At 38.2% G+C, this 25,151-nt stretch overlaps 3 protein-coding genes across 3 annotated transcripts; all 3 read right to left on the bottom strand.

Annotated features, from left to right (window-relative positions):
* Positions 1–80: 80 nt before the first annotated feature.
* vrk3 (VRK serine/threonine kinase 3) lies at positions 81–7,337 on the bottom strand. Its single transcript, XM_023395680.2, has 16 exons — positions 7,228–7,337; positions 6,422–6,609; positions 6,166–6,324; positions 5,417–5,539; positions 5,108–5,272; positions 4,389–4,535; positions 3,603–3,658; positions 3,396–3,462; positions 2,788–2,872; positions 2,584–2,686; positions 2,332–2,424; positions 2,040–2,172; positions 1,539–1,656; positions 1,308–1,366; positions 1,072–1,208; positions 81–625 (listed from the first exon to the last, which is right to left on the bottom strand). Exons 2-15 carry the CDS (start codon positions 6,606–6,608, stop codon positions 1,072–1,074), a joined length of 1,632 nt encoding a protein of 543 aa, XP_023251448.1. The 5' UTR covers position 6,609; positions 7,228–7,337; the 3' UTR covers positions 81–625.
* Positions 7,338–11,278: 3,941 nt separating this feature from the next.
* rab27a (RAB27A, member RAS oncogene family) lies at positions 11,279–21,574 on the bottom strand. Its single transcript, XM_023395682.2, has 6 exons — positions 21,351–21,574; positions 16,610–16,778; positions 14,905–14,990; positions 14,667–14,770; positions 14,131–14,254; positions 11,279–13,386 (listed from the first exon to the last, which is right to left on the bottom strand). Exons 2-6 carry the CDS (start codon positions 16,760–16,762, stop codon positions 13,191–13,193), a joined length of 663 nt encoding a protein of 220 aa, XP_023251450.1. The 5' UTR covers positions 16,763–16,778; positions 21,351–21,574; the 3' UTR covers positions 11,279–13,190.
* Positions 21,575–23,116: 1,542 nt separating this feature from the next.
* pigbos1 (PIGB opposite strand 1) lies at positions 23,117–24,575 on the bottom strand. Its single transcript, XM_023395748.2, has 2 exons — positions 24,427–24,575; positions 23,117–23,498 (listed from the first exon to the last, which is right to left on the bottom strand). The coding sequence occupies exon 2, from the start codon at positions 23,451–23,453 to the stop codon at positions 23,241–23,243; it is 213 nt and encodes a 70-aa protein (XP_023251516.1). The 5' UTR covers positions 23,454–23,498; positions 24,427–24,575; the 3' UTR covers positions 23,117–23,240.
* Between the last annotated feature and the right edge of the window lie 576 nt (positions 24,576–25,151).

Here is a 25,151-nt window from a genome sequence, read left to right as displayed (position 1 = left end):
ATGAAAGCTGGAATGTGGTGCTCTTTGGCTTCCAGATAACTGGACCAAAGAACTAAATGTCAAACGACACTAAGGCACTGTTTTGAAAAAGAAACGTAGCCACTTTATTCAAGCAAACTCACTCTGTCTACATATAAGAAGGGTTGAGCGGTTGTGTTTAGCCAAATCCATGTTGGCTCATCTTAAGGAAATGACAATACCAAGTTCACATCATGACAGGAAAGTCAAAAATCATTTGCATTGTCGATCCTGCTCTCCCATTCAAATAGCAATCTGTTAAAATGTCTAAAATCACACAAAATTCAAAAGGACACTGACATATCAAACTAACAAAGTGTCAACATCTGTACATCACAAACTGAGCTTGAATCCTTCTCCCATTCACGGTACTGTTGTAACGCTAAAAACCGCAGTGCAATTTATCTAAACAGCCCAAAAATGAATTCTTAAAAAGGAGGACCCCAGTGAAAACCTATTAACATCACCTGACTATCATTTGCACATAATAAACTCATTAACTCTGCTTTCAGTGCATTTAACATCACAGATAAAACAGCATGACAAAACAAGTTAAAAACAAAATACACAGTCCGTCTTCCAACTGTCTTCTTTTCATTCAATTTCTCTGAAAATAAAACATAGACATATTTGAATATTATTATTACAGAAAATGCAAAGTGCTCACCTTTCAACATAAAAAAAGCATAAACACAGTTTGATGTTTAGTTTTCATATTCACATTATATTTTCCACCTAAAGGTCCACGAGAAAAGAAAGGAGCTGAATGCATTACATTAAGCTTTATGAGAGACAGATAAGAGATTTGCACTTTACTTTATTTGCTATAGAGATACTACTGCCCTGACCTTCCAATGTTGGATCTAAATCAGTATTTAATATGAAAGACAAGGTGAGTTACCAACAGCTTTAAGTACCAACACTCTGAGCTGAATCTCTTATTCACCTAAATCTAAGTGTCAAATCCCTGTGGTGTAAAAAAAGAAAATGCCAGACATACCCAGGTGCCATGTGTACTTAGTTGTTTCTGAGTTTCAGAGCTTGTGTTCTCACCTAAAAATTCAGCGGCTGCTCCAGCGACCCTCCCATCTGCAGTAAGGCTGCACTGAGTGCGGCCTTTAGCGCTGAGTAGCCGGGCTGCTCACTGTACTGCAGAGCCATCACTGCAGTCAGGTAGTTTTGAAATGCACCTACACCATGATACACACGTGGATGATATACAATGAGCAGTTGGCATCTAATTACACACTTGTTATACAGTATGTTAAATGAGAAACATTTGAACTCACTGGAAACTTTCGTCTTCCCAAAGCAGTGAGTCAACAGTGCAGGAACATCCTCCATGTACCTAAAATGGGAATCTTTGAGTATTTTTATTTTCTTTGTATTGTACTACTGACTGAAATATACGTGTTGATGATATGCAGGAAAGTAGCAGGTTTTCGATACAATTCAGTATTTCTATGCTGTTTTGAAGGTGTGTGGACTTTAAATATCCCACGGGTGATGAACTCTCTCACCTCTGTTTCTGTGTGGCTACCTGGTCCGGTTGAGTGAGGACGGTCCACGGCAGCGTCCCTGTGTGCCATCGCAGCATGCAGTAACCCAGAGACTGCAAGTCACTGCGTCGGGATGGCGCTGAAAGCAGAGAATACACACACAAGACAGTGACGACAACATGTGTTCCCCCTCCCAGATCAACCCCGACACATCAACAACAAAACAATCCTCAGGTATACATATCAGCCGGTTTGCTTTGGTTCTTATTAGTCAAACAAGTAAAATGTTGAGATAGGTACACTATAAGAAAAGATCAAATCAGTGTAATTATGTGCAGCCTGCTTGTGCCTGACAGCTCTGCAGACAGATGGACTGTGGGAGGACTGCAGCTACCCCCTCGTGGCAGGAAGAAAACTAAATCTGACAGTGTTTGGTTTACAGTGTCTTATATGGTGAAATGATGTCTATTTCTCTATTTTAGTTTTTGGGTGAGGGGTCAGTGAAGCACAGAAATGACACACCTGCTCCCTTATGTGCATCCAGGCTGATGAACTCTATGGTGCCCTCGTGTGGTGTCCTGCTGGCTTCACGGTACTCAACATGTTGGCCTCCTGGACAGTACCTGAAAGCATGGCAGTATCCTACAAGGTAGACCTAAGCACGCACACACACACACACACACACACACACACACACACACACACACACACACACACACACACACACACACACACGAAAGAAAAGACTGGTCAGCATAAAACACAATCAAAACAATCACGGACAGTGACAGAGCAGATTGAGAATATTTCTCACCTGTGAAGTCTGTCCTGGTTTGATGTAGATGTTTTCTGCAGTAATATCAGCGTGAACATATTCATTTGAATGGATATACTCCAGAACATCCAACTGCCAAAAGAAAGAAATGTTACAGATTATATATATATATTATTATAAAGAGGGAGTCAGTTTTCAGAGTTCTGGGTCATATATTATTTGGGGACAAAGCTTAAAAGTATTGTCTGACAACAAATCAAACAAGTTTACAGATGATGTGAGAACACTCACTAGTCTACAGGCAAGCTGAAGAACAGCTTTCTCAGTCAGAAAATCATCCTCATCCTCAATGATGGACTGGAGAGACTGGCCCATGTTGGGAAAAATTAGAAACCTGTAAGAAAAAAATAACAACGTATAGAAAAAAACCCCCAAGTTAATGAAAAAATTATTTCATATAATGAGTAAATATTCACAGAAAAACTTCTTCCACACCTGTAGGAATCTGCATGAGGACCAAAGCCAGCACAAGAAGGAATACCCAGAAAATCCAACTTGTTTTGCTTGATCCACTTGTCCACTAGACAGAGACAATAGGTTTTAACAGGAGGGTTATTATGTGGGCTGTATATGTAAAATTACACAAATCAGTACTCCATCTAAAAAGGGGGTTAAAGATTGAATCTGTCCCCCAGACTGACATGATGTTGCCCATGTTGAATAAATTCTTGTCCACTTCTGCTTCCCTCTGAATGGATGATGGATTGAAAGACAGACACTTGGCATATGAAACTGCAAGAATCCTTCTTACCATCCAGTTCTAGTTCAGACTGTAGTTGTGAGTGGTTCTGTGTGTGATTCATCTGTGACGACTTTGATTTCTGATCAGAATGTTACAGCAACTGAAAGACTCAAACAATTGACTGTGGCAAATGCTGATGCTATCCTTAGTTATAACAGAGTTACTTATCTTGTAGATGTCACTAGAACAGTCAGTCAAGCTATAACTGCAGCCCACCCTCCATGAGGGACAGATTATCGTCACCGTTTTGCCAGTTTTTTGGAACCAAAACAAGAAAAAAGAAAACACACTTAACCCTCACCAGATGCAGGTTTAGCAGCTCTCTGCAGAAAGTTCTGCTCATTGAAAATTCTTCCATCTTTAGCTCCCTAAGAGGACGAAAAAACTTTAGGGATCCCACTCAGTGAAATTTCTCACTTAAGACATGTTGGAAAAATGATTCATCACTTTTTGATTGGAAGACTCAGAAAACCTTAAACTTTCATATGAGTCCTGAGGCAGAACTTACCAGTTTGAGGATATGATTTGATTCCTTGAAACTGGATCGTGAAACTGTTTGCAAAACTGAAAAGGACAAAAAAATATAATTCAACTGCAATAATACAGGCTCCTTCCTGTTATTAATTTTTATTTTTTGTAAGAGAAACTGTAGCTCTATTCACTAAACTCAGTTAGCCATCCCTTTGTTTCAAAGGGACAATATGTATTTTAGTTTAAAATATTAAAAAGAGATTATCAACAGAATGTTAAAGAACAGTTTTGATGTCACGTCTACTGCATTTATGTGTTGCACAGATATTATTGTGATATTATGATTATCATGATAACCAGCTAGCCCTAGTCCGTCCCATCTCATAATACCTTTTTGCACCTAAAAAAGGTGATAGTGAGTCACTGTAGCGTGGGCCAGTAAGAAAATTTTGGCAGCCATGTCATATTCCAACCTGATGTGCAGCACCCTATTTGTTCGGAGTATGAATTCAACACTTGGCCAGTTCTTACACATTGCCCCTTTAATGAAGTTAACGGGAGCAAAGAGACTCTTACACACACTTTAACATACCTACTTGTTTAAGTATAATCATGGAATAGTAATTATTATAATCTTTTCTCCTGAAATATAAATTTAATCTAAACTTTTCTTTTCTCCCACTTCTAAGGTTTTAATGATAAATATGATGGCTGAATGATTATCATCACTAACATGGTATCTAACTATCCCTGAATAACGGACTGTTTATCTGCACTATTGTACTTTCCAGCATTTCCAATGATGTCATGCATTTAGTCTCACCTTCGTAGATGACCTCTGTCGTGCTTTGACTGAGCAGTTTCATCAGCTTCCACTTCTTGCCTGTTGTGTCTGTCACCTCCTCACCTTCCTGTAGTGGCTCCACAGCAGACACATGCTTCGCCTTCTTGGCCTTGCTTTTTCCTGTCACTGTACATTAATAAAGAGATTTCAAAATAATTATCTTAGAGAAAAAAAAGGGTAAAACTACACACATAAAAACTAATGTACAGAGTGTCTTGTACAGTTAAACTTACATCCTGATGTCACAGTCCCAGTGAACAAAATAAATAAACTGGTTAGCGGCAGTTTAAAGCAAACGAAGGTCGAATCATAAACAACCATATCTTTGCAAAACATCTCACCGATATTGAAATGCAGCTTAACAATTATTTCCATCTGCTGGAAGAAAACATGAGGACTTATTTTAAAGTTAAATTCATTAACCATTTTTTTTTCACTTAGCTTCAAGCATAATGTTGCTGACTTTCTTTCTTTTTACGAAATAAAAAGTATCAGTAGGTGTATGGTACATGATTCTGTCTTTAAGATACAGACTTAACAAGTGTAATAATGTAAAGGTAGGCACATTAATCAAAGTACCTAATTGGTGAATTTAACCTGTACATGGTGTGCGGGACACGATCCCAGTGTGTGTGTGTGTGTGTGTGTGCGTGTGTGTGTGTGTGTGTGTGTGTAACATCTTGTATGGAAAAACTCACCTTTTAAAGGAGACCTGGAGATTGGTGAGGAAACTGGAGAAAGGAGAGCTTTAGGAGAGCCATCGACTGTTGATCCATCTGCTTTCCCACTTGTTTTATCACTCAACTTCTTTCCTTCTTCCACCTGCTTCATAGCAGGACTGGAGAGTTTTGCCTTTCCCCTGACTACACATGGATCCAGCGACAATTGAGAAGGATTAAAGAAAAGAAAAGATTATGATGCAAAGAAGAGATACACTGTAGTTTTCAAAAGGTATTGTATGAATGAAAAGATAAAACGGATTGTGTTTGTATTCTGTTTCAGCTCACCAAGTCGAGGGCTTTTAGTGACAGGAGAAGTTGAAGATGATAAAATTGGCTCTACCTTCGCGTCAAGTTTGAAAGTGACTGTGTGTTGCTTTGGTGGAGATGTGTGGACTCCAACGCCAATATCTGTCGATACAAAACATAGATTTTTTGTCTTTCTGTAAGCCTCCGCGCCGGCAGCAGCAAAAGTCAGAGGCATATTGTTTTCTGATGTCCGTCCGTCCGCCGTACGTCAATCCCATTCTCATGGACATGATATCTCAGTTACACCTTGACCGAACGTCTTCAATTTTGGTAAATATTCAATAGGACTCAAGGTCAAACTGACTGACTCACTAAACACTTTTTAGCCAAAAATCAGGACTTCATGCAGCAATTATGCCAATTTTCACACAAATGGTTAATATTTTATATGACTCTGGATAAACAGGGATGTAATCTGAAACTAGTCTGAGTGGCGGAGGCATACAACTGCAAGGCAGTATAGTTTTACATGGCACCTGCAGTATTCATATGCACCCATATTATAAAGCCATTTTTATTCATCAATTATTTTTGGCCAGAAAGTTTTTGAGTTTAAAAATAGATGCCATATTGGTAGCTTTAAGCTAGTAACATGTATACATAGCACACAGCCACTTTATCATCTCATCATGCTGCTGCATGTCTCTGTACCTACTCTTCTTCTACCTCTTATCAGAAAACGAAATAAAAACTTTAGGGTGAAACTGCTTCCAGACCACTTTAATTACCTTCAACCTGGTCATCTCTGACAGGATTAATTGAGGGCACCACAGGTGGGGTGGCATCTTTAATGTTGAATTTAACTTCCCTGTCCAGGCGAAGGGAGTTACGAGTCTTTCGAAGTGCAGGACGAGTCGTAATTGGAGTTGTTGTGATGTATACGTGGTCTGTACGGAAAGAAGATTCACACCTCCAAAGATTAACAATTAAAAATCTGTAAATAACACCAAGTAACTGCTGATAAAATATTGCCAGGATATTTACCTTTGCCTTCCGTGGGATCGCAAGATCTTGCTACTTCATCACTTCTGGATGGAGAGAGACTTGCAAAAGAATCCGAGTTCACAGGTTCAGATTCAGTCAGACAGGGAAGCTTCTCCCCACAGGAAGGACAAAATCTGAAATCAGGCTGCAACTTTGTCCCACACTGGGGGCAGAAACGGAAAGGCATTCTGCAAGAGTAAACACACACTTTATTATACATCTATCTAGTCTCTCTCTGGGGGTAATGCTGTGTGTGCATCCACGCAGGTGAAACCACAGACTTCACAAGACAAACACACAAACAAACCAGCTACTATTGCAATGCAAAGTGCCTTATAATTTGTCATACAACAGTGATTATCATAACAGCTGTCAATTTATAAACAATTTATCTGCAACAATCTGCTCTCATGTCAGTCGAGTAACTTCAACTTAAAATTATTGAACAGCTTGTGAAGGTAAATTTAGCCAGCTACTGTGGTGGACATACAACAAATACAAATAAAAGAAAGGTTACAAAACACAAGTGGATTTATGCATGTGTTTTTTTTTTTTTTTACACTACATTATTTCAATCTGTGCGTAATTTCCGTTTAGAAAAAACAATGAAGCTGAAACCGAACAGTTAAACCCTAGCTAGCTAGCTGGAAACTTTTTCAAGATTTTCAAACATAGCAACTGGGTTTTAGCTCCAAGTACGCTGGTGTTGCTGGGTTTGAGCCTTGGCTCTAACTGAAATTCGCGCAAAAAATATATTTCTTAATGAATTACAAAATTTATCAAAACAAATTTAGAGTCTAAGTTACCTTCCCCAGCACTCCTCCACCGTCCAGGAATTTGGGTTCAGTCACAGACAGTTGAGAAACTGTATCAGGATATTTGGGTTCGTGCGTCTTCTTCTTCACCGGATACACGCGCCTGTCATTGGAGCGGTGCAGGGCAGGTGCTGCCCCCTGCAGGAGTATAGGAGAGTTGCTGCCAAGTTCTCTCCCATTGAAAGTTTTAATCAGCAGAAAAACAGATTTTTCCACGAATGATGATGTGAAGAGGATCCAGTCTGAATTAAGAATGGACTCAACATGAAAGCATGGTGTAAAACTATTGCAGTTACTGCCATGAGTCTTTCACCTGTGGGACATCACAGTATATAGACAAAACTAATTGACTGCAAACGGTCTACAAGTGTGGACATATCCAGGACGACCAAAAGAAAATAGTCACTGCTTTACAATTAATATAAATTTGTAAAAACACGTAATAAAATGCGCTTGCAGTTATGGGTTTTACACAAAAATCAGTGATGTATGGAGGTAGATTGGTAATATAAATATAATATAAACAATAATATTAATAATAATGATAATAATAATAATATAAAACACCTTCCACAAATAAAAAAAATACATTTGCAAATTCACTAAAATATCTTGCAAATATCAAACAGATTTGAGAATACACAAACCAATTCAAATTGACAAATAAAATAAAATAAAAAAATCTGTGAATTCATTCAATTAATTAACATATAAATGAAAAATATTTGTGAATATCTTCCCAACATTTACTTTTAAACAGACGGAGTTTTGGAAAAAACTTTCCACTAGTCTTAAGAAGAAATTTTTAAGAAATCATATACAAAAATATAAAATTGTTGTATTGTTGTAACATGTTGTTTCAATTGAGATGCATTTTACAATGAGTACAAAGAATACAAGGCATGAAAACTTCATAGTATAATCATTCATAAAGACGTCATAGGATTGAAAGGCATAAAAAAGTCGTAATATTAACCTAATGTATATGTCTTTGGATTATGTCAGGATCCTAGAGTTTTTCAGTTTGGAGCTGGGCGGAGCTGAGGTCACCACTCACCTGCACACCTGACAGCCGTCGGTAATCAAGCCACCTGCCAGCCATCAGCAATCAAGTCTCCTTCACTCCACTGGGCATATAACCCTGGTCCAGTTCACAGCTCTTCACCTGACCCGGCCTCACTTCGCTTTCTGCAGGCTCATCTGGATTACCTCTGGACACCTCCCAAGACCCAGCAACCCCTGCCCCGCTCCAGCCGCTCCAACCTTTGTATAATAAACATTTGTTTTTGCTACAGCCATTCAGTGTCTTGTCTGCATTGTGGGTCCAGACCTCCATTCATTAGGCTATGACAGATTAAGGGAGGAAACCTGACTTGGACATGGTATAGTAAGGGATAAAAAAATCATGGTATAGAAAGGCATAAAAATGTCAAAAAACGTCATAGTATATAATTAAGCCTGAAAATGTGAAATAACGTCTTAGTATAATATCATCAAAATGTCACAAAAACATCATGTAGATAGTATGTATGAATATTAAAGTATGTCATTAAAAGTCATAGTATACTAAGAGATTGGAGACAGTAATGTGCCCTAATGTGCATGTCTTTGGATTTGTGGGGGGAAGCCACAGTACCCGGACAAGTCATGCAGGCAGAGGGATAACATGCAAGCTCCACAAAGAATGGCCCTAGGCCAAAAACGTCATATTATAGTAAGGCATGAAAATATCAAAAAAACGTCATAATATATCGTGGCATAAAAAGTCGTAGTATTGTAAGGCTTAAAATGTAAAAAAAAAAAAAAAAAAAAAAAAAAAAAAAAAAAAAAAGTCATAGTATAGTATTTCATAAAAATGTCAAAAAACGTCACTAGTACAGCATAAAAAGTCATATTATAATATGTCAAAAAAAATTTAAAAAACGTTAAGTCACACTATAGTATCTCATAAAAATGTCAATAAACATCGTAGTATAGTATGGCATAAAAAGTCATATTAAAGTAAGGCATAAAAATGTCCCTGTATACTAAGACATCGGCGTCACCAATTAACCTAAGCGCATGTCTTTGGATTACCGGGCAAAACCCAAGCAAGCAGAGGGACAAAATGGAAACTCCACAAAGAATGGATTCAAGCCCACAACCTTATGAGTTTGAGTCGACAGCTCTAGCAACTGTACCACCCCATCACAAATCCATAGTATAGAAAGGCATGAAAACAGCATAGTATGGCAAGGTATAAAAGGTCATAATATAGTAAGGGGAAAAAAGTCATAGTATAGTAAGACATAAAAAGGTCAAAAAACGTCACGTATGGCATAAAAAGTCATATATGTCATGGTTGCCATGACAGACATTTTATATTTGAGATTGTGTTTGGACTTTTGTCATTTCCTGTTTTATTTTGTAATTAGTTTCCTTGTGTGTCCCTTGATGTTTTGACTTCCTGTCTTTGTCCTCTTTCCCTCCTTGTTGATTGTTTGCCCCGCCCTAATGTGTTTCACCTGTGTTTAATCACCCTTGCCTCCCTTGTGTCTATCTAGTCTCTGTGCTCCCCCTCGTCTGTCAGTTTGTCTTGTTTTCATGGCTCATGCTCCTGTGTTTACAGTGTATTTGTATTTTCTGTTTTTGCTTGTGTTTTGCGCCTGCTTTTCTCTCCTGATTAGTTTCCCTAGTGTTTCAGTTTTGTTCCTGGGTTTTGCCTCCATTTTCTGATTTTGAGTTCTGTAAGTTAGTCACTTTTGGTTATTAAAAGACCTTTTGCCACCAACCCCCTTTTTGCTGTTCTGCATTTGGGTTCAGTTCAGTCACTCGAATGTGACGTGTGTGCATATATACATATATATACATATATACAGACACATATACGCACTCACCGGCCTCTTTATTAGGTTTTATTAGGTTTTATTATCCTGCTGGAAGTAGCCATCAGAAGATGGGTACACTGTGGTCATAAGGGGATGGACATGGTCAACAACAATACTCAGGTAGGCTGTGGCGTTTAAATGATGTTCAATTGGGGCCCAAAGTGTGTCAAGAAAATAACCCCCACACCGTTACATCACCACCACCCGTCTGAACCGTTGGTACAAGGCAGGATGGATCCATGCTTTCATTTTATTTACGCCAAATTCTGTCCTTACCATCCCATCCGAATGTTGCAGCAGAAATCAAGACTCATCAAACCAAGCAACGTTTTTCAAATCTTCTTTTGTAGCCTCAGTGTCCTGTTCTTGGCTGACAGGAGTGGCACCTGGTGTGGTCTTCTGCTGCTGTAGCCAATGTGTTTCATGGTTCAATGTGTTGTGTGTTCAGAAATGCTCTTCTGCATACCTCGGTTGTAAGGAGTGGTTATTTGAGTTACTGTTCCCTTCCTATCAGCTCGAACCAGTCTGGCCATTCTCCTCTGACCTCTGACCTCTGACCTCTGGCATCAATAAGGCATTTTCGCCCAGAGCACTACTGCTCACTGGATATTTTCTCTTTTTCGGACTATTCTCTTTAAACCCTAGAGATGGTTGTGCGTAAAATTCCCAGTAGATCAGCAGTTTCTGAAATACTCAGACTGGCCGTCCGGCGCCAACAACCATGCCACCTTCAAAGTCACTTAAATCACCTTTCTTCCCCATTCTGATGCTTAGGGTTAGGGTTAGCAGCAGGTTGTCTTTACCATGTCTACATGCCTGAATGCATTGAGTTCCTGCCATGCGATTGGCCTATCAGATATTTGCATTAACGAGCAGTTGGTGGAGGGACAGAAGGGGGTATTTGCCCAGGGCACCATACAAGCTAGAACCGACACTATAGAATAATAGTGGCTGTAAATAGAACCGGACAACATCTGCACTTATGCACAAGCCCTTAGCCACATTTTCAGAACGCATATATATAAAAATGAGACACTGCTTCAAGGAATACATAAATAAAAATGTTTATTTTTGGTCATAATTTACATGAGTTTATTTTGTATTTTGTGGCACAATTGAAATATGAAATATTTCAGTTTATTCTTAACTAATATGATCAAATTCAATTTCAGTGATAGATTTTCAAAAATTTTAATTTGTGCATTGAAACAGTGAGAGGAAAAGTATATTTGTGTCTTAACTAAAACATCACATTCACCCTTTTAACAGAAAAAACAGAGTAATACAAACAATGTGTATTTGTGCATGAAACTACAGTAAATACAGTCTGGATAAATATTCTCACAAGGCCACTTCAGTGTTTTATTAAGTGTAAATACACCATCTTGTAAAATATAAAATATCAGTGGTGTTATACACTGATCTAAAGGGATGAACACTGGGATTTTAAATGCATCCCATACAGTAAAGTGAAGTGAAGGCCCAACCTTATTGCCTTACTTATAAAACTTGCTAATACAAAATCTATCGAAATCCAAATCAATAGATTGGACAGGCAACTGTACTGTGTATTGCCTAGTTAACATGGTCACATTAATACCTGAAACAAACACTTTCCATCTAATAATGTACTGAGGGTTAGGGAATTAAATAATGTAGCAATACTCTTGTATCTAAAACCTCTTTTCACTGCATCTTGCAACTGAATAAAGGTTTTTATATACGTTTATTTAGTCCAGTGTGTCTTGACTTATGATACATTTAGTGAGTAGGTCACGACCTAAACAGTAGCCAGACTCATTAAATATATAACATTTGCTGTGTGAAATAGCACCTCAGCTAAATTTCCCTGAAGGTTAATGTTTTATTTTAGAAAAGTTTCTTTATAATTTTTTATAATGTTAGCAAAGATCGTCCACTACAGAGCAGAGCTAAAATACAAGTGAGTGAACGGTCCACAAAACTCATACTTTAGTTTAAATGGTCAATCTAAGTCTAGAAATACATTTTGCTCAAAACAGTAAAAAATATGCACAAAAGCTACAATAAGATTTTGACTTTACATTTCTTTGTTTAAAATATATTAAGAGAATTTTAAATTCTATTTATGTTTTTATTTGTTGAATGGATTTTTTATTCGGCAGGATGAATTAACTGAATTACCTGGGTTCCTGTTTTACTGTTCAGTTTTCACTATTGCTTTTCAGAACATATTTATTCCCCTTATCAAACTACTGAGCATTCATTTTTGTCATTAGTGGCAAATCTGTCTCTGTACATAATGAAGTGTAGATGACTTAGTCTAACTGTGTTACAAAATTCATGTTATGCAGGCAAAAAAGCCCAAGTACTGATGTGGAAAATGAAATACAGTATGCATAGAGTGTCCATCGAGCTTATGCAGGATAGACACTGAGGCTGTGGCACAGCTGAGATAGCAGTATTCAGCTGCACATTCAACAGAGCATCAGTAGTACATAACTGGTTACATAAAGTTTCCTAAAACTACAATCACAGGCAATTTCTTTCCACCGACAAACAGTGACTGCAGGTATCACAGTCAACGATTATCTGGCTGTAGGAATACAAATAAAGGTTGCTTCTTTCTTGGGTTTAGATGAGTGAATCTGCGCTAACCTCACAGAAAGTATTAACAGCATATTTATAGCACACCTGGCAGGGCATCCCGCTTTGCTGCAACATGGAGCGTAAAGTTTATACCTGCAAATATGATCAGCATGTTCAACCGATGAGCAAAGTTGGATATTTCAGCTAGGCATCATAAGAAATAAATATCCCATACTCACAATCAAAATTAATTAATTATTCAAAACACCCATGGTATTAATCCTAATGCAAATGTCCATATTCAGAAGGTACTTAAATCTGTACTGACAAATAATAAAGCATGTCAATAAAAGTATACAAGGTCTGTGAGGCAATGGACACAAATGAATGTTAAGTTTTGCCTAACACAGAAACAATATATAAACTCCCACTTTGTGAAACATTGAACTTGGTTGTCTTCCTATTTTTTTCACCAGTATTATAGACACACACATGTAAATAAAACGGCTCCTCATCATTCTAACATGCACATTTGCTCCTGTCTGAGCTTTCTGAGATGTCGGGGTTGGTGGGTCCATTGACTCGGACGGTCCCATCAGGGATCCAAGACTTGTCAACGCATCGTTCCATCCTCTTCATGATAAGATCCAGCAGGACGTCCACAGCTTGGCTCACGTTCTGCCCATTTGCAGCACTTGTCTCAAAGTATGGGACTCTGCATGGTGGAAAATAGCTGTTTTAAAACCAGGATCACAGACTACTGATACCAGTTGCACCATAACACAAATCTTTGGGTTAAGAGAGAAAAAGGACCTTAAAGGGCGAGGCTGGAGAAATCTTATGTTTTTCTAACTTTCAGCTGGGCCCATTAAAAGACCAAAAACCAACAAACTTTATTCCGTCTAAAAACATTAATTCCTACAGAGGAAGAAAATGGCTCTCAAACATATATTTTTAAAAGGGCTTAGAAAATTCCTAGAGACTAGTTTTTAAACCTCAAACCTTTAGTATGCATCAGAGCATTTTTGGGGGACTATCTTCAGCTGCGGATTAATACATACGTGGTGTGTTGGGAGGGGGGGTTTGGGGTGGATCAACTCAAAATGAACCACCGAGCATGTCACCCAGTGTGTTATGTGCAGAGTCAGCTTGGGGTGATGACACGGTATGTTATGTCACATTATGTTTTATATATATATATATATATATATATATATATATATATATATATATATATATAGGCAAACATCCACTATAATATCTGTGTTTTTAATAAAGGTGTGTCAAATAAGTCCAGAGCAAGATATTTTAAACGTGCACAAATATTTGCTTTTCAAGGAGGACTAATTTAGGCTGACATTCTCCTGACACAGACTTTGGCAAACAATGCAGCCACTGCCTTCTTGACAAATGTTTGAGGGAGAGGTTCATGTATAGATGATTCAAAACTGGGACATACCCGTACTTCTCTGCCAGCTCACGGGCCTCTTCTTCACTGACTGCTCTCTGATCTGCCAGGTCACATTTGTTGCCACACAGAACGATGTCTGGATTTTCGCAGTATGCGTGAATCTGTAACTGACCTGAAAGACATTCATTCAGCGATTTGTTGTTTATATATTTATCTTTACTTGTGAGAAGGATATCCCGCTGTCACTAATAAGTTATATGGACCTGAAATAAGAAATGTGAGCACAGACGTTGCAGCAGCCCGGGACAGAATAAAATTAGCAGAGAAAGAATTATTAATAACTGGAAGATTACACACTTAATCACACAATATTTCGGGTCTAACAACAATTTAGTGTCAATTCTACATGAGCCACGTACAAAAAGCTTTTGAGCACATACAAGTAACAAGAAATGTAATATCATTAAAAGTCCTGTGCACTTGTACTTGTCTTAATCAAATGATTCCTGTGTTGATTATTAATAGAATCATCGGTTTTAATCAACTGAAAATATACACTTTGCATGATACAACAGACGACATACTCATCCAGTTTCTGACGTTGAGGAAACTTTGCTCATTTGTGAGGTCAAACAGGAGGAGGAAACCCATTGCATCTCTGAAGAACGCAGTCGTCAAACTCCGAAACCTGAAATTATCCAGGAAAAAAAAACACTTCATGAGAAATAGAACTAATTATGGTAGAAACATATTTAAAAACAACTGAGGAGAAGTCCAGGTTTCAGAAAGGTGGGAAAGTTTTAGTCGAAGTACTTCATGTACCTCTCTTGTCCTGCAGTGTCCCACAGCTGCATATGGATTTTCTGTCCTTTACCTGAAGATCCATCAGGACCTGTTGATTTGTAGACCTGAGTGAAACAGAGACAAGTGACGTCAAACTTACTGGATGTTCTCTACGCTACATTTAAGTACAAACTACAAACAGATCGGACGTATTCAGGAACATGGGTTGTTGTTACTGACGGCCTGAAGGAAGATATTTGTAAATTAGAGCGTAGTGTGACAAGAATGAACAGGCATACTTTGCATCATCCATCCTGCTACTCTAGTTAAATAAATGATCTAAATAGGTGTGCTGAAAGTTGTTGAGCAGTCTATGAGGAGAGCAACCAACGGCCAGGCCTCAAACTACTCAGTGGCTCTGGATACTTAGGTAGTATTATTGATGGTTCTCACTGGAGAGACTGTGCTCAGCCCACTGTCGAGGTGCGGTGGCCAGAAACTGTGAAAATCTTTATGCCACAAAATGAAAATAGATTTCAGGCAACTCTGACTTTATAAACCTCAACCATTTACAGCCAATGTTAATTTGTATTTTCTATATCTACATGTGTGTGTGTGTGTGTGTGTGTGTGTGTGTGTGTGTGTGTGTGTGTGAGAGAGCATGCTGTAAATGGAAAAATAATGTATATTTCTATGCCAGCAATCACCATTAAAATCAATACCTACATACACATTGTATTCTGCATTATATCTTTATTCCCCCAGCAGTACGTCAAATACAAATCGTGCACTTCAGTGGTCTGAAAAGATTTAACATGGCCGACTGTTATTCAAAACGGTTTGAATCCGTCCATCCATGTATTAATCTGGTGTTTCCTGGTAAGCCAGGTGCCAGCTGCTTGCAGAAGCATGTCTGTGATATTCAGGTTTCAGCCAACAGTTTAGGAAGTAACTGCAATAAAGGGCCCAGACTTAAGTAAAATGTATTCCACATTTCATTCATTGAAAAATTATCACAATTTTTTCTTTGAACTCTGTCAACACTGCATCACTTCGGGGAATTGCAACTGACACTTACCTGCCACCAGACATGCAGCACAGCTCTGGGTTGTCTGAAGACACATTATGTTACTTATTGTGCTTTAACCCTAGTGACTATTTGTGACATTTACAAAAGCTACTCTGTAAGTGAAAGTTTTACAGTTGATGAAATTTTTCAAATCATCTTTATATTTCAATCAGAAGTTATGAAAACACATCTTATAAAGAGATAGTAGCAATGATGGACATTCAATAACTTAACATAACTGACCGAATGCCCAGTATAACCATGATAAAACAATTACTCAAGCATGTTCTGAGCCAGAGGTCAGCAGCACTAAAGAGGAAATATTGAGTAAACATGAACACTGTTCAGCTGTTTGCCAACTGTATGAAGTGTTTATTCTTAAGGAGGGTGCTGTCGCTGCGCACCAACATTAGTCATTACTCAGATTTCTGTTGCAATATTCATCAGTAGTCTTTTGTTACACGAGTGTTACTTAATGGTGTGGGAATGTATTTAAGCTCCTAATAAGGCAGCCATAAGTGTTTGTAGCACACACAAGGAAACGTCAAATCAGAAGAGTGGAGCGTAAAAATCCATGTTGTGCTTTTACTGAAGAACTGAATGAAGGAAATCCCAACAATTTCATGCCGTCTTGAGAAAAGTGTACCACTTTATTCAAAACCCGACTAAACTTACCACTCGTTTTTCTCTGAAGTCTATCCCGACTGTAGTGATGAACTTGGAGTTAAACTTTCCATCTGTGTATTGGTAGAGGAAGCTTGTTTTTCCCACGCCAGAATCACCGAGGGCCAGGAATTTGATGAGGTAATCATACTCCCCATCAGACATAGTGAGACCTTGATTTCTGAAACACACAAACAAAACAATTCAGTCAACCAACAATCACACTATTTGGCAGAGAAATTAATCTCAAAATATTGTGCCATTTTTTTTTATCTCCCAGATGACACGACTGAGCTCTGACAAGAAGCTAGCCATGATATATTAAATTACAAAATGCAACAAGTGATGCAACAGGTTTTTTTTTGTGTGAAATCAGTTTATCTATAATCTAATGGACCAGTGAAGAGGCATCAGTGACACCATGTAGGCTTAGCTTACCAAGTATTAACTGTGCATACTTGCCCTCTATAAATATTTGACCATGGCCTGACTTTCATTTCCTACATTTTTCCCTACACACTTTCAAAGTAACAGGAGAAACAGACACACCTAAACAGACAACACATGCGTTTCTGTTCTCTTATTACAGTTATAAGTTATAACATCCGTCCACAAATTAGTAGATGCAGTATTTGTTCTATACATTTTGGAAGTAAAGGTTCAAATCATTTTGAAAGTGTATTATTACAGATTTCCTTACACAGATTACACTTACACACTGAGAATGAGAAGCGCCCCACAAAACCTCCTGGATGTAACATTCTCGTTTGTAATGGTCGACTAATTCCAGTCAAAATAATCAAGAGAAAGTGTGGATGCATCATATGACCACTGCGTAGAAGGTATTCAGACAAGTCTTACATTCTTTCAGTGTAACCCCCCCTGAACCTTTCATCTGGAAACATAAGCAGCTTATGTTCTTGTGCAAAATCAAGATCCACGATAAATGCCCTGGGATGGAAACGTTTTTTTTCAAGCACTGAGCTAAGACCACCGAACCCTACAACTATGAAGTCCACCTGTTTTGACAGAGGAATACTTTATTTAAAAGACTTTATTTATTGCTTTTAAAAGCCATAGGTGTTTCCATTAAAAGATGCTAGATTTTGGAAGATTCTGGCCGATGAGCTCGTTCATTAAGAGATATTATACCAATTCTGGAAACTCCTGATTGATGAAATGATCATTTGTGAATGACATTTCTTTAATTCTAAACAAAATCCCTTTAGGTTCATCATGTTGATGTCCTCATGTTCGCTATTAAAAGCCTCCATAAGCACTGACATACAATATACAGTGTAAAACGGCTAAGCTGCTTTATGTTGGTCGATGAAAACCACGTTCCTCAGACCACATCATGCACGTCATTAAATTGACACGTGAGCAAGAACACTAACTATCTGAAAACTCACAACTTCTGTCACTTTTCATCTTTCATTACACCACTTTCCTCTGATCTTCCATTCGAAGGCCCTGTTGGCGCAATATACAGTGCATCGAGCCAATTTATTAGGTACCCCAAGCTAAAACCATAGCAGTCTTACACAACAGCCCTGCAGTATTTGTGGGGGTTTTAATGTTCAGTGTTGTTGTTACTGTTTTAGAAAGGTGCTGATTCATGTTCATGAGCACTCTGCAGAACGTAGTTTGTGGTGCTGTTGAACTGTATTGAGTTATATCTGACCGTGTTTGTAAGATTTTGCCCACCTCATTTATATCAACAACGACAGACCTCCTAACTGGCCATAAAGTTGAATCAATACCCGTAAGAGTTTTCTTTAGAGCTTAGGTCCAATGCGATCTGACAGCTAAGGGCCAAATTAATCAGCACGTATGAATTATTTTTATACCCAGGTTTCTCGCATCATCATTAAAAACCCCGACACAAAAACTTGACTCACTAGATGATGTGTGGTTCAGTAAAAACAGGTCACAGAAGTGACAGTCAAGCAAAACCACACAGCTGGAGATATAGATTGTGTCTGCAAATTTCTGTAGATTATTATCAGGCTGATCAGAGACCTCCTTACTGAGACCTGTGTGAAAACGTGAATGTTAGCGAGTACTATAATGAAAAGACACTAAATGCTCATACATAATATAGTATGCCTAATACACATAGCTGTGCAAATATCTAAAATTACAAGGCCATTTCCTATTCATACGGCACTTCCCAGTCCTATAACAGCTGTAAAAAGGAAGTGAGCTCTGATGGCAGAGTATGATCTTGCGTTGTGTAAGGCAAGAAAAAACTTACAGCAGAGAGCAATGAGAAAGAACACGTATTATCCTAATTACCACTTTACACAAAAGGTGCATTTACAAGTATTTACAAGCAGCATTTACACTGATCAGTGATTAACACCAGTGACTGGTTTTAATATTGTGGCTGATATGAGTAAATAGCAATCCAAACCTGATTGTGACGCATATCTTAACAAAATTAACCGGTGTCATCAACAACAACAAAAACAATATTTCATCTTTTACTGGGCTATATATACGGTAAGATATACTACATCCCGTCATACGTTGTGAGAGACAATATCAGCTTTAAAAAAGCTAAATCAATATTTCTTTTTTCAGTACTTTTTTTCTTTTTAATGGGAGTATGCCATTTAATACAGTCATTTCAACAACTATGAATTCAATAATCTGACTCCTTTTATCCTAATAGATTAGCTGATACAGAATGTCAAACTAACATCATCTAATGCCAGTAGTAGCAGTAGGTCAGTATCAGTGCAGATGACCCAATTATATGCCAATGTCAATTATATTAGCAACTGGTTAAAGCAGCCACCTGCAGCGACCATGAGAAGCCCAAAAGCTCCATGCTCACCGATGGGCTTTCTGGTCATTTAATCTGTTTGGTACAACTGAATGCACGTCTAAAGAACGTAACATATGGGAATGACAGGGACCTTAAACATCTGCATTTTGACCAAATCTCGAGGCCCCATCTTGTAGAGAGGCCCCGAGTTAAAATCTAGTGTTAAAGCCTTTGTAGTTTCAGCATACATCGTGGTTATATGGTGTCTAGAAAATTACCACAAACTAATTACTTACTAATATACAATGTGCAGAAAGTGGGAGAAACAGGGATCAGTAGGTTTCCACAATTCATTTTGGCCCCTTAGTGTGTTAATCTGGCCCTGAGTGCGTCCCTACTAAGGACTGAATAAAGCTATCAAAGTTTAAAAACCTATTTAATTGCCTGTGTTGCACCTGCATTTGCACAATGACTTCATGACTTAAAATCCATATCTGTAACGGCCAGTGAGTCTTCAAAGACAGAAACATATCAGTTCTACAAATGATGCCTGGAGGTAGTGTAGTTATGGGTATACGGGGCTACACCATGTTGGACTGTCTGAATCAGTGGCAGCAGGACTCGTCTTACGTATCTTAGTGGTTTTTGATGACACTTTGGTTGGAAGTACCATCCAGGTTGTGTTTAGGATGGTTGTGGTGCATTTCATGTTGTATCTGTCTAATGTTGTCCGTCTGTAACTTATATTGCCTCTCTTGGCAAACACATTCAGGCAAGACAGACTTTTAATCTCAGTGACTCTTTCACATTTAAATAAAGTTTTAGCGGAAATGGAGAAACTCTGAGCTGCACCTTGATATCTGCTGACATTTCTAGTCCGCACTAGTCAGACTAGTGCGGACTAGAGAGACCAATATATAAGAACTGATGAACTCGCTTGGATAAGAGGCGAAACGTCTTCCACAGACAAATACAAGTCCAGTTGCCTTCGATTTAATTTGGGAAAGAGATAACAATGACCTGGACGAATGAGAACTTTCACAGACAGAGTGGACATAGTAGCTGTGTTTGCCAGGCTACTACCACCTATGTAGACCAGCAAACAAAAGACAGCTTTAATCATGTGTCAGGGAGAAGTGGAAGACCCACCCTGGGCAGCTGTCCAACAGAGAGGCAGGCAGCTCCTTGGGAAAACCCGGATGTGAAGATAAACTTCAGCTTAACTACTCAAGATGAAAAGGGTGCAGAGCTATGGTGATGTACGAGAGTAAAACATGATGAACACCAAGCATCTTTAAAAACCTTTGGCTGCCAGAGCTGTCGGCTATCTGGTCATTAAAATACCTTGCAAGCATTTACCTACAGTCAAGCAGCAGCAGTAAGAGGCTTGTGTTAAAACTCATTCCCATGCTGAGAAACACAAAGACTCAAATCGATTAACTGAAACAAACTGAAAATCTAATGACCCTCAGCTGGTCCTCATGTGGCTGTCACTGCTGGTCTGGTGACCTCTTAGGCAAGAAATAATCACCTTTCTTTTTTCTTTCTTTCTTTCATTTATTTATTAATTAACTTATTATGGATCCTGCCTTGAAGACTAAATTGGAGTCAACTTCCCAGCGTCCCTTTGTCAGACAGACTGCAGCCTACTCGTGTGTCAAACATGCCTCAACACAGTGACACATGTTACTAACTCGCAGTCCTGCCTGAAGAGAGAGACGTGGGTGCTCAGCCTGTAACAGTCACTGAGCTAGAAGTGGAAAAAGCCAGCAGCTCTGAGGAGACGATAAGGCAGGTGGAAAAATGTTTCCCTGAGCTCTTGGGTATGAGTGAGGGTCTGTGCACAGGCTGAAGCCGACCCTCGGCTGGACTGAAGTTAAAAGCAAAGTTTTCAGCCTGTCGCTAACTCCTGACAGATGCTACAGCCTGGTTTTCTTCGACTGACATTTCCTGAAACACAAGTGAACATCTCGTACTCACCGGCCCCCGGGGCGTAGCTGCTGCGCGCTGTGTCGTGGTGTGAGGAAAAGCAGTAATAAGTGAGAGCTGAAGACTTTAGCAAAGGCGAATAAATGAGGACTTCACTTTCTCCGTCTCCTTTGGGCCATTAGTTGACATGAGAGCGGCTTCATCAACACTGACCACCACCTTTACTTTCCGCGGTTGACGTGTGTTGAGAACAGCTCCTCCCCACGGACTGATCACTCACAGCCGGATAACTGAAGGGGAAACGGGCGTTACAACACTGACTACCAGAGCTGCAGCTACTACTACCCCCCTTTTTACTTCGTGCTACTCCACTACATTTCATTGGCATATATTGTGCTCTCTACAGTGGTGGGAAGTAACTAACTACATTTACTCAAATTAATACATTGAATTTAATTTAAATTGCAAAAAAAAAAAGATAACAAGATAAGATCAGACAATGACTTCAGAGGGGCTCTTGCCCAAATAATATATAATTGAACAGCAGATTTCCACCTCTCCTTTCTTCCTAGCATTGTGCCCATTTCCTGTGGGCCAATTAACATTAAATATGAACTACCACTGCAGCTTCCTAAATGCAAATGCTTAAGGCTATATGTACATATATTGAATCTTCATGTATGAAATATATGTACATATAGAATAAAAACATATGAGTAAAAATTACACATCAAACCTATTAGAAGTTAGTACAGTTTCATATATTGACATATGTCTTGCCCATAGGCTACAAATGTATGTACGTTTATGTATGTTTGCTTGTATTGTAAACATATGTTACATGAATATATATCCATCCCAAAAAATCCATTTAAAGTACAGTATATACAATATTTTAGTGTATTTTCAGAGGATTGTTTGAAAAGAGCAAAGCATTTTATATGTCAGCATGTTCATCATAAGGTTTGCTGGGTAACGCTGTTTTAAAAGTGATAGCATGACCAAAACTGTGACAGTTCACAAATCAAGACTTCTGTTTATTGTCTGGTGGATATTCAGCAATAACACTAGAACTGACTGACTCTCAGTCACACAGTAAACTATACTAATTGACTAAGTGTCACACTCAACCTAAACCCACATTACTTAATTACAAATTGGAGGTAGGCTACTTGTACTTTACTTGTGTATTTATATTTCATGGCACTTTATACTTTTTCTTGACCACATTACAAGACTGGATATTGTGAATCCAACAATAGCTCTAAAAAGGTTTAATTTTAATAGGAAATGTATGTTTAATGGCCATAATTATAATATTTAATCTATATTATAATCAATGGCCAATTTAGCAGCTAAGGTTACTGACATTTGTTCACATTACTTTCACTGTGCTGTAATTTTTTACCTTAATATTATTTTTTTAGTGGGCAACACTGCAAGGTTAAGTAACTGTCACTGTTTCATATCATAAAAATATGAAATTTGTGTTGGCCAGAATTAGCAAAATAGAATCTGGCAAACGAGCCAATCAGCTGAAATACTTCCAGGTTTTGACTCTGGTACAAACATGGCAGTGAATAATGAACACCACAGTCTATAGTGGCCACTAGCATGGCTTAAGAGCACTTTCGCTCATGTTTGAAAACTCAGACCTATAATTTGCTCTTTTTGTTTCACAAAGAAAACGTTCAACAACCTTTATTCTTGTCAAATAACAGGACAAATGTGAGTTTTGTATAAAATGCTTGTGCCTCCCTTTTTAAGCTTTGGAAATCCATGAAAACAGGGATGTATGATGATAAACAAATGACAAGTCAAACTACCAAATATTTTATTCTGTACATTTACAATCAGACAGACCACTCAAAAGAAACATGAATTTATCCATATTGGTCCTGTCTCTTGTTCAGCCTCCAGCTCTGACAGTCCAGCAGCATCTCATTTAGTTATTGTGGCTTCTGTCTGTGAAGTATTTCCTGAGAGTGATGAATTATTGTCTGTTTCATTCTGTTTCTTTGTCATGTCCTCATTTTGCTGTCCTGAGTTCTTCGGCACCGGGTCAAAATAAGGCCTGTAGATATAAACTCCACCAGCAACTCCGAGCAGTGTGGCAAAGGCCATCTGTGCGAAAGGTACTCTTCGTCCAAACATCACTTCTTTTAATAAGGAATCCCAATCTTGAGCCACGAGATAATCCTGAAAGAACAATACAGTGGTGTTATCCAAGACACTTCCAGTTATGATCCAAGTCTTTTTTTTAACCATTTTGCAGGTTTGTTGAAAAGATAATCTCAATTCTTGAGCTGTAAGAGGTTTTTTTTCTTTCTTTTCACTCATGTTCTAACAAAAATTTAATTCAAAAGATACCTTTAATCCACAAAGTCTGGTGCCTGTTACGGATCCTGCAAGAGTGAATTAACTACACATTCACAGTGCTGAGCACACCGAGACATTACTGTTTCATTACAGCTGAAATTCACTCAGACACTCTCCATACCCATCAACAAGACCTTTCCATGTTCTACCACCCTCAAAGAAAGTGGTGCTTCTTTTCATTACGATTAGCCCAAATTTCTCAATGAACCGTCTTAGACTCACTAAAATCCAAGGAGGCCATTAATTGTAAGTCGTTTTTCATGCAGAAATTCCAAACCTGCTCTTTTCAGCCTCTCAAATATGAAGATTTTCTGCTTTTCCCTGTTGTACATAATTGTAAACTGAATATCTTTGGATTTAGGACTGTTGGTCAGAAAATCAGGATAGATGTTATGGACTCTGAGAAACTGGGGTTGGACACTTTTCCCCACTTTTCTGACATTTTACTGACTAAACATTCATAAGATTAATCAAGAAAAATCAATCAATAAGAACTCGATAGAATTATTAGCCTGGCAAAAGGTTGTGTTTTTATGCTCATGTAAACTATGGTCCAATACAAAGGTGATCCATTCCCAAACGATTTCCACTGAGAATTAAATGCAGGTCAATGAGTCTTATTTTGAAAAACCAGACCGGACATAAGAACAAAGCATCGATTACTAGCTTGACTGTTTCCTGACGGACCTGAATAAATCTTAAACATGACGAGGTTTAGAGGCGATTCTCTGTAACATTCATAACTCACCGAGGAGGCGGTTTGTCCGACGTGTCCGGAATCACCACACACAGATTACCAAACCAGAGACAACCACACACAGGCAAACAGAAGCACATGACACTGAGGACACTTATGTACAGCAGCACAATATTCTTCTTCTACTACTGTGAATTGGGAGGAACAGCATCTGTGAGTCGCCACCTGCTGGAGTTAGCAGTAACATACCTTCTGCTCTTTGATACGGCGCCACATTAAAAACATTTATCTGAACAACAGTAGTATAAACTGAGCTTACATGTCTTTAAATTTAATTTAAATATCAAAATTTAATTTAGGGATTTTCACTGTTTTGATAAAAAAGTCACTTACTTACTCCTGTCTTGGAGAAAGTATTCAGATCATATCCTTAAGTAAAAGTAGTAATACCACAGAGTAAAAGCACTAGCAAGTAACACTTCTGCATTGAATATGTTACTCAAGTTATTATTAAGTAATTAAGTAATCATCATTATTATTATTAATTATTAATAAATGTAAGTATTATTAACAGCAAAATGTACCAAACCACTTTGCCATCAGATTGCCCCAAATTTGGTTAAATTTATGCAATCAATCAGGGTTTACTCAATCACATTAACTAATTGAATTAGCTAAAGTTAAATTTACTCATTAAATTGAATTTATTGAACTTAATCAAATTAAATATACTCAATTAAATTGCTGTTACATTATGTTATAGCATATTAATTCTT

Source organism: Seriola lalandi, unplaced genomic scaffold, assembly GCF_002814215.2.
Source record: "Seriola lalandi dorsalis isolate HSWRI2012SDOR001 ecotype SW California unplaced genomic scaffold, Sedor1 jcf7180002054968, whole genome shotgun sequence".
Classification (NCBI taxonomy): Eukaryota; Metazoa; Chordata; class Actinopteri; order Carangiformes; family Carangidae; genus Seriola; species Seriola lalandi.
This window is presented reverse-complemented; position numbering and strand designations above follow the sequence as displayed.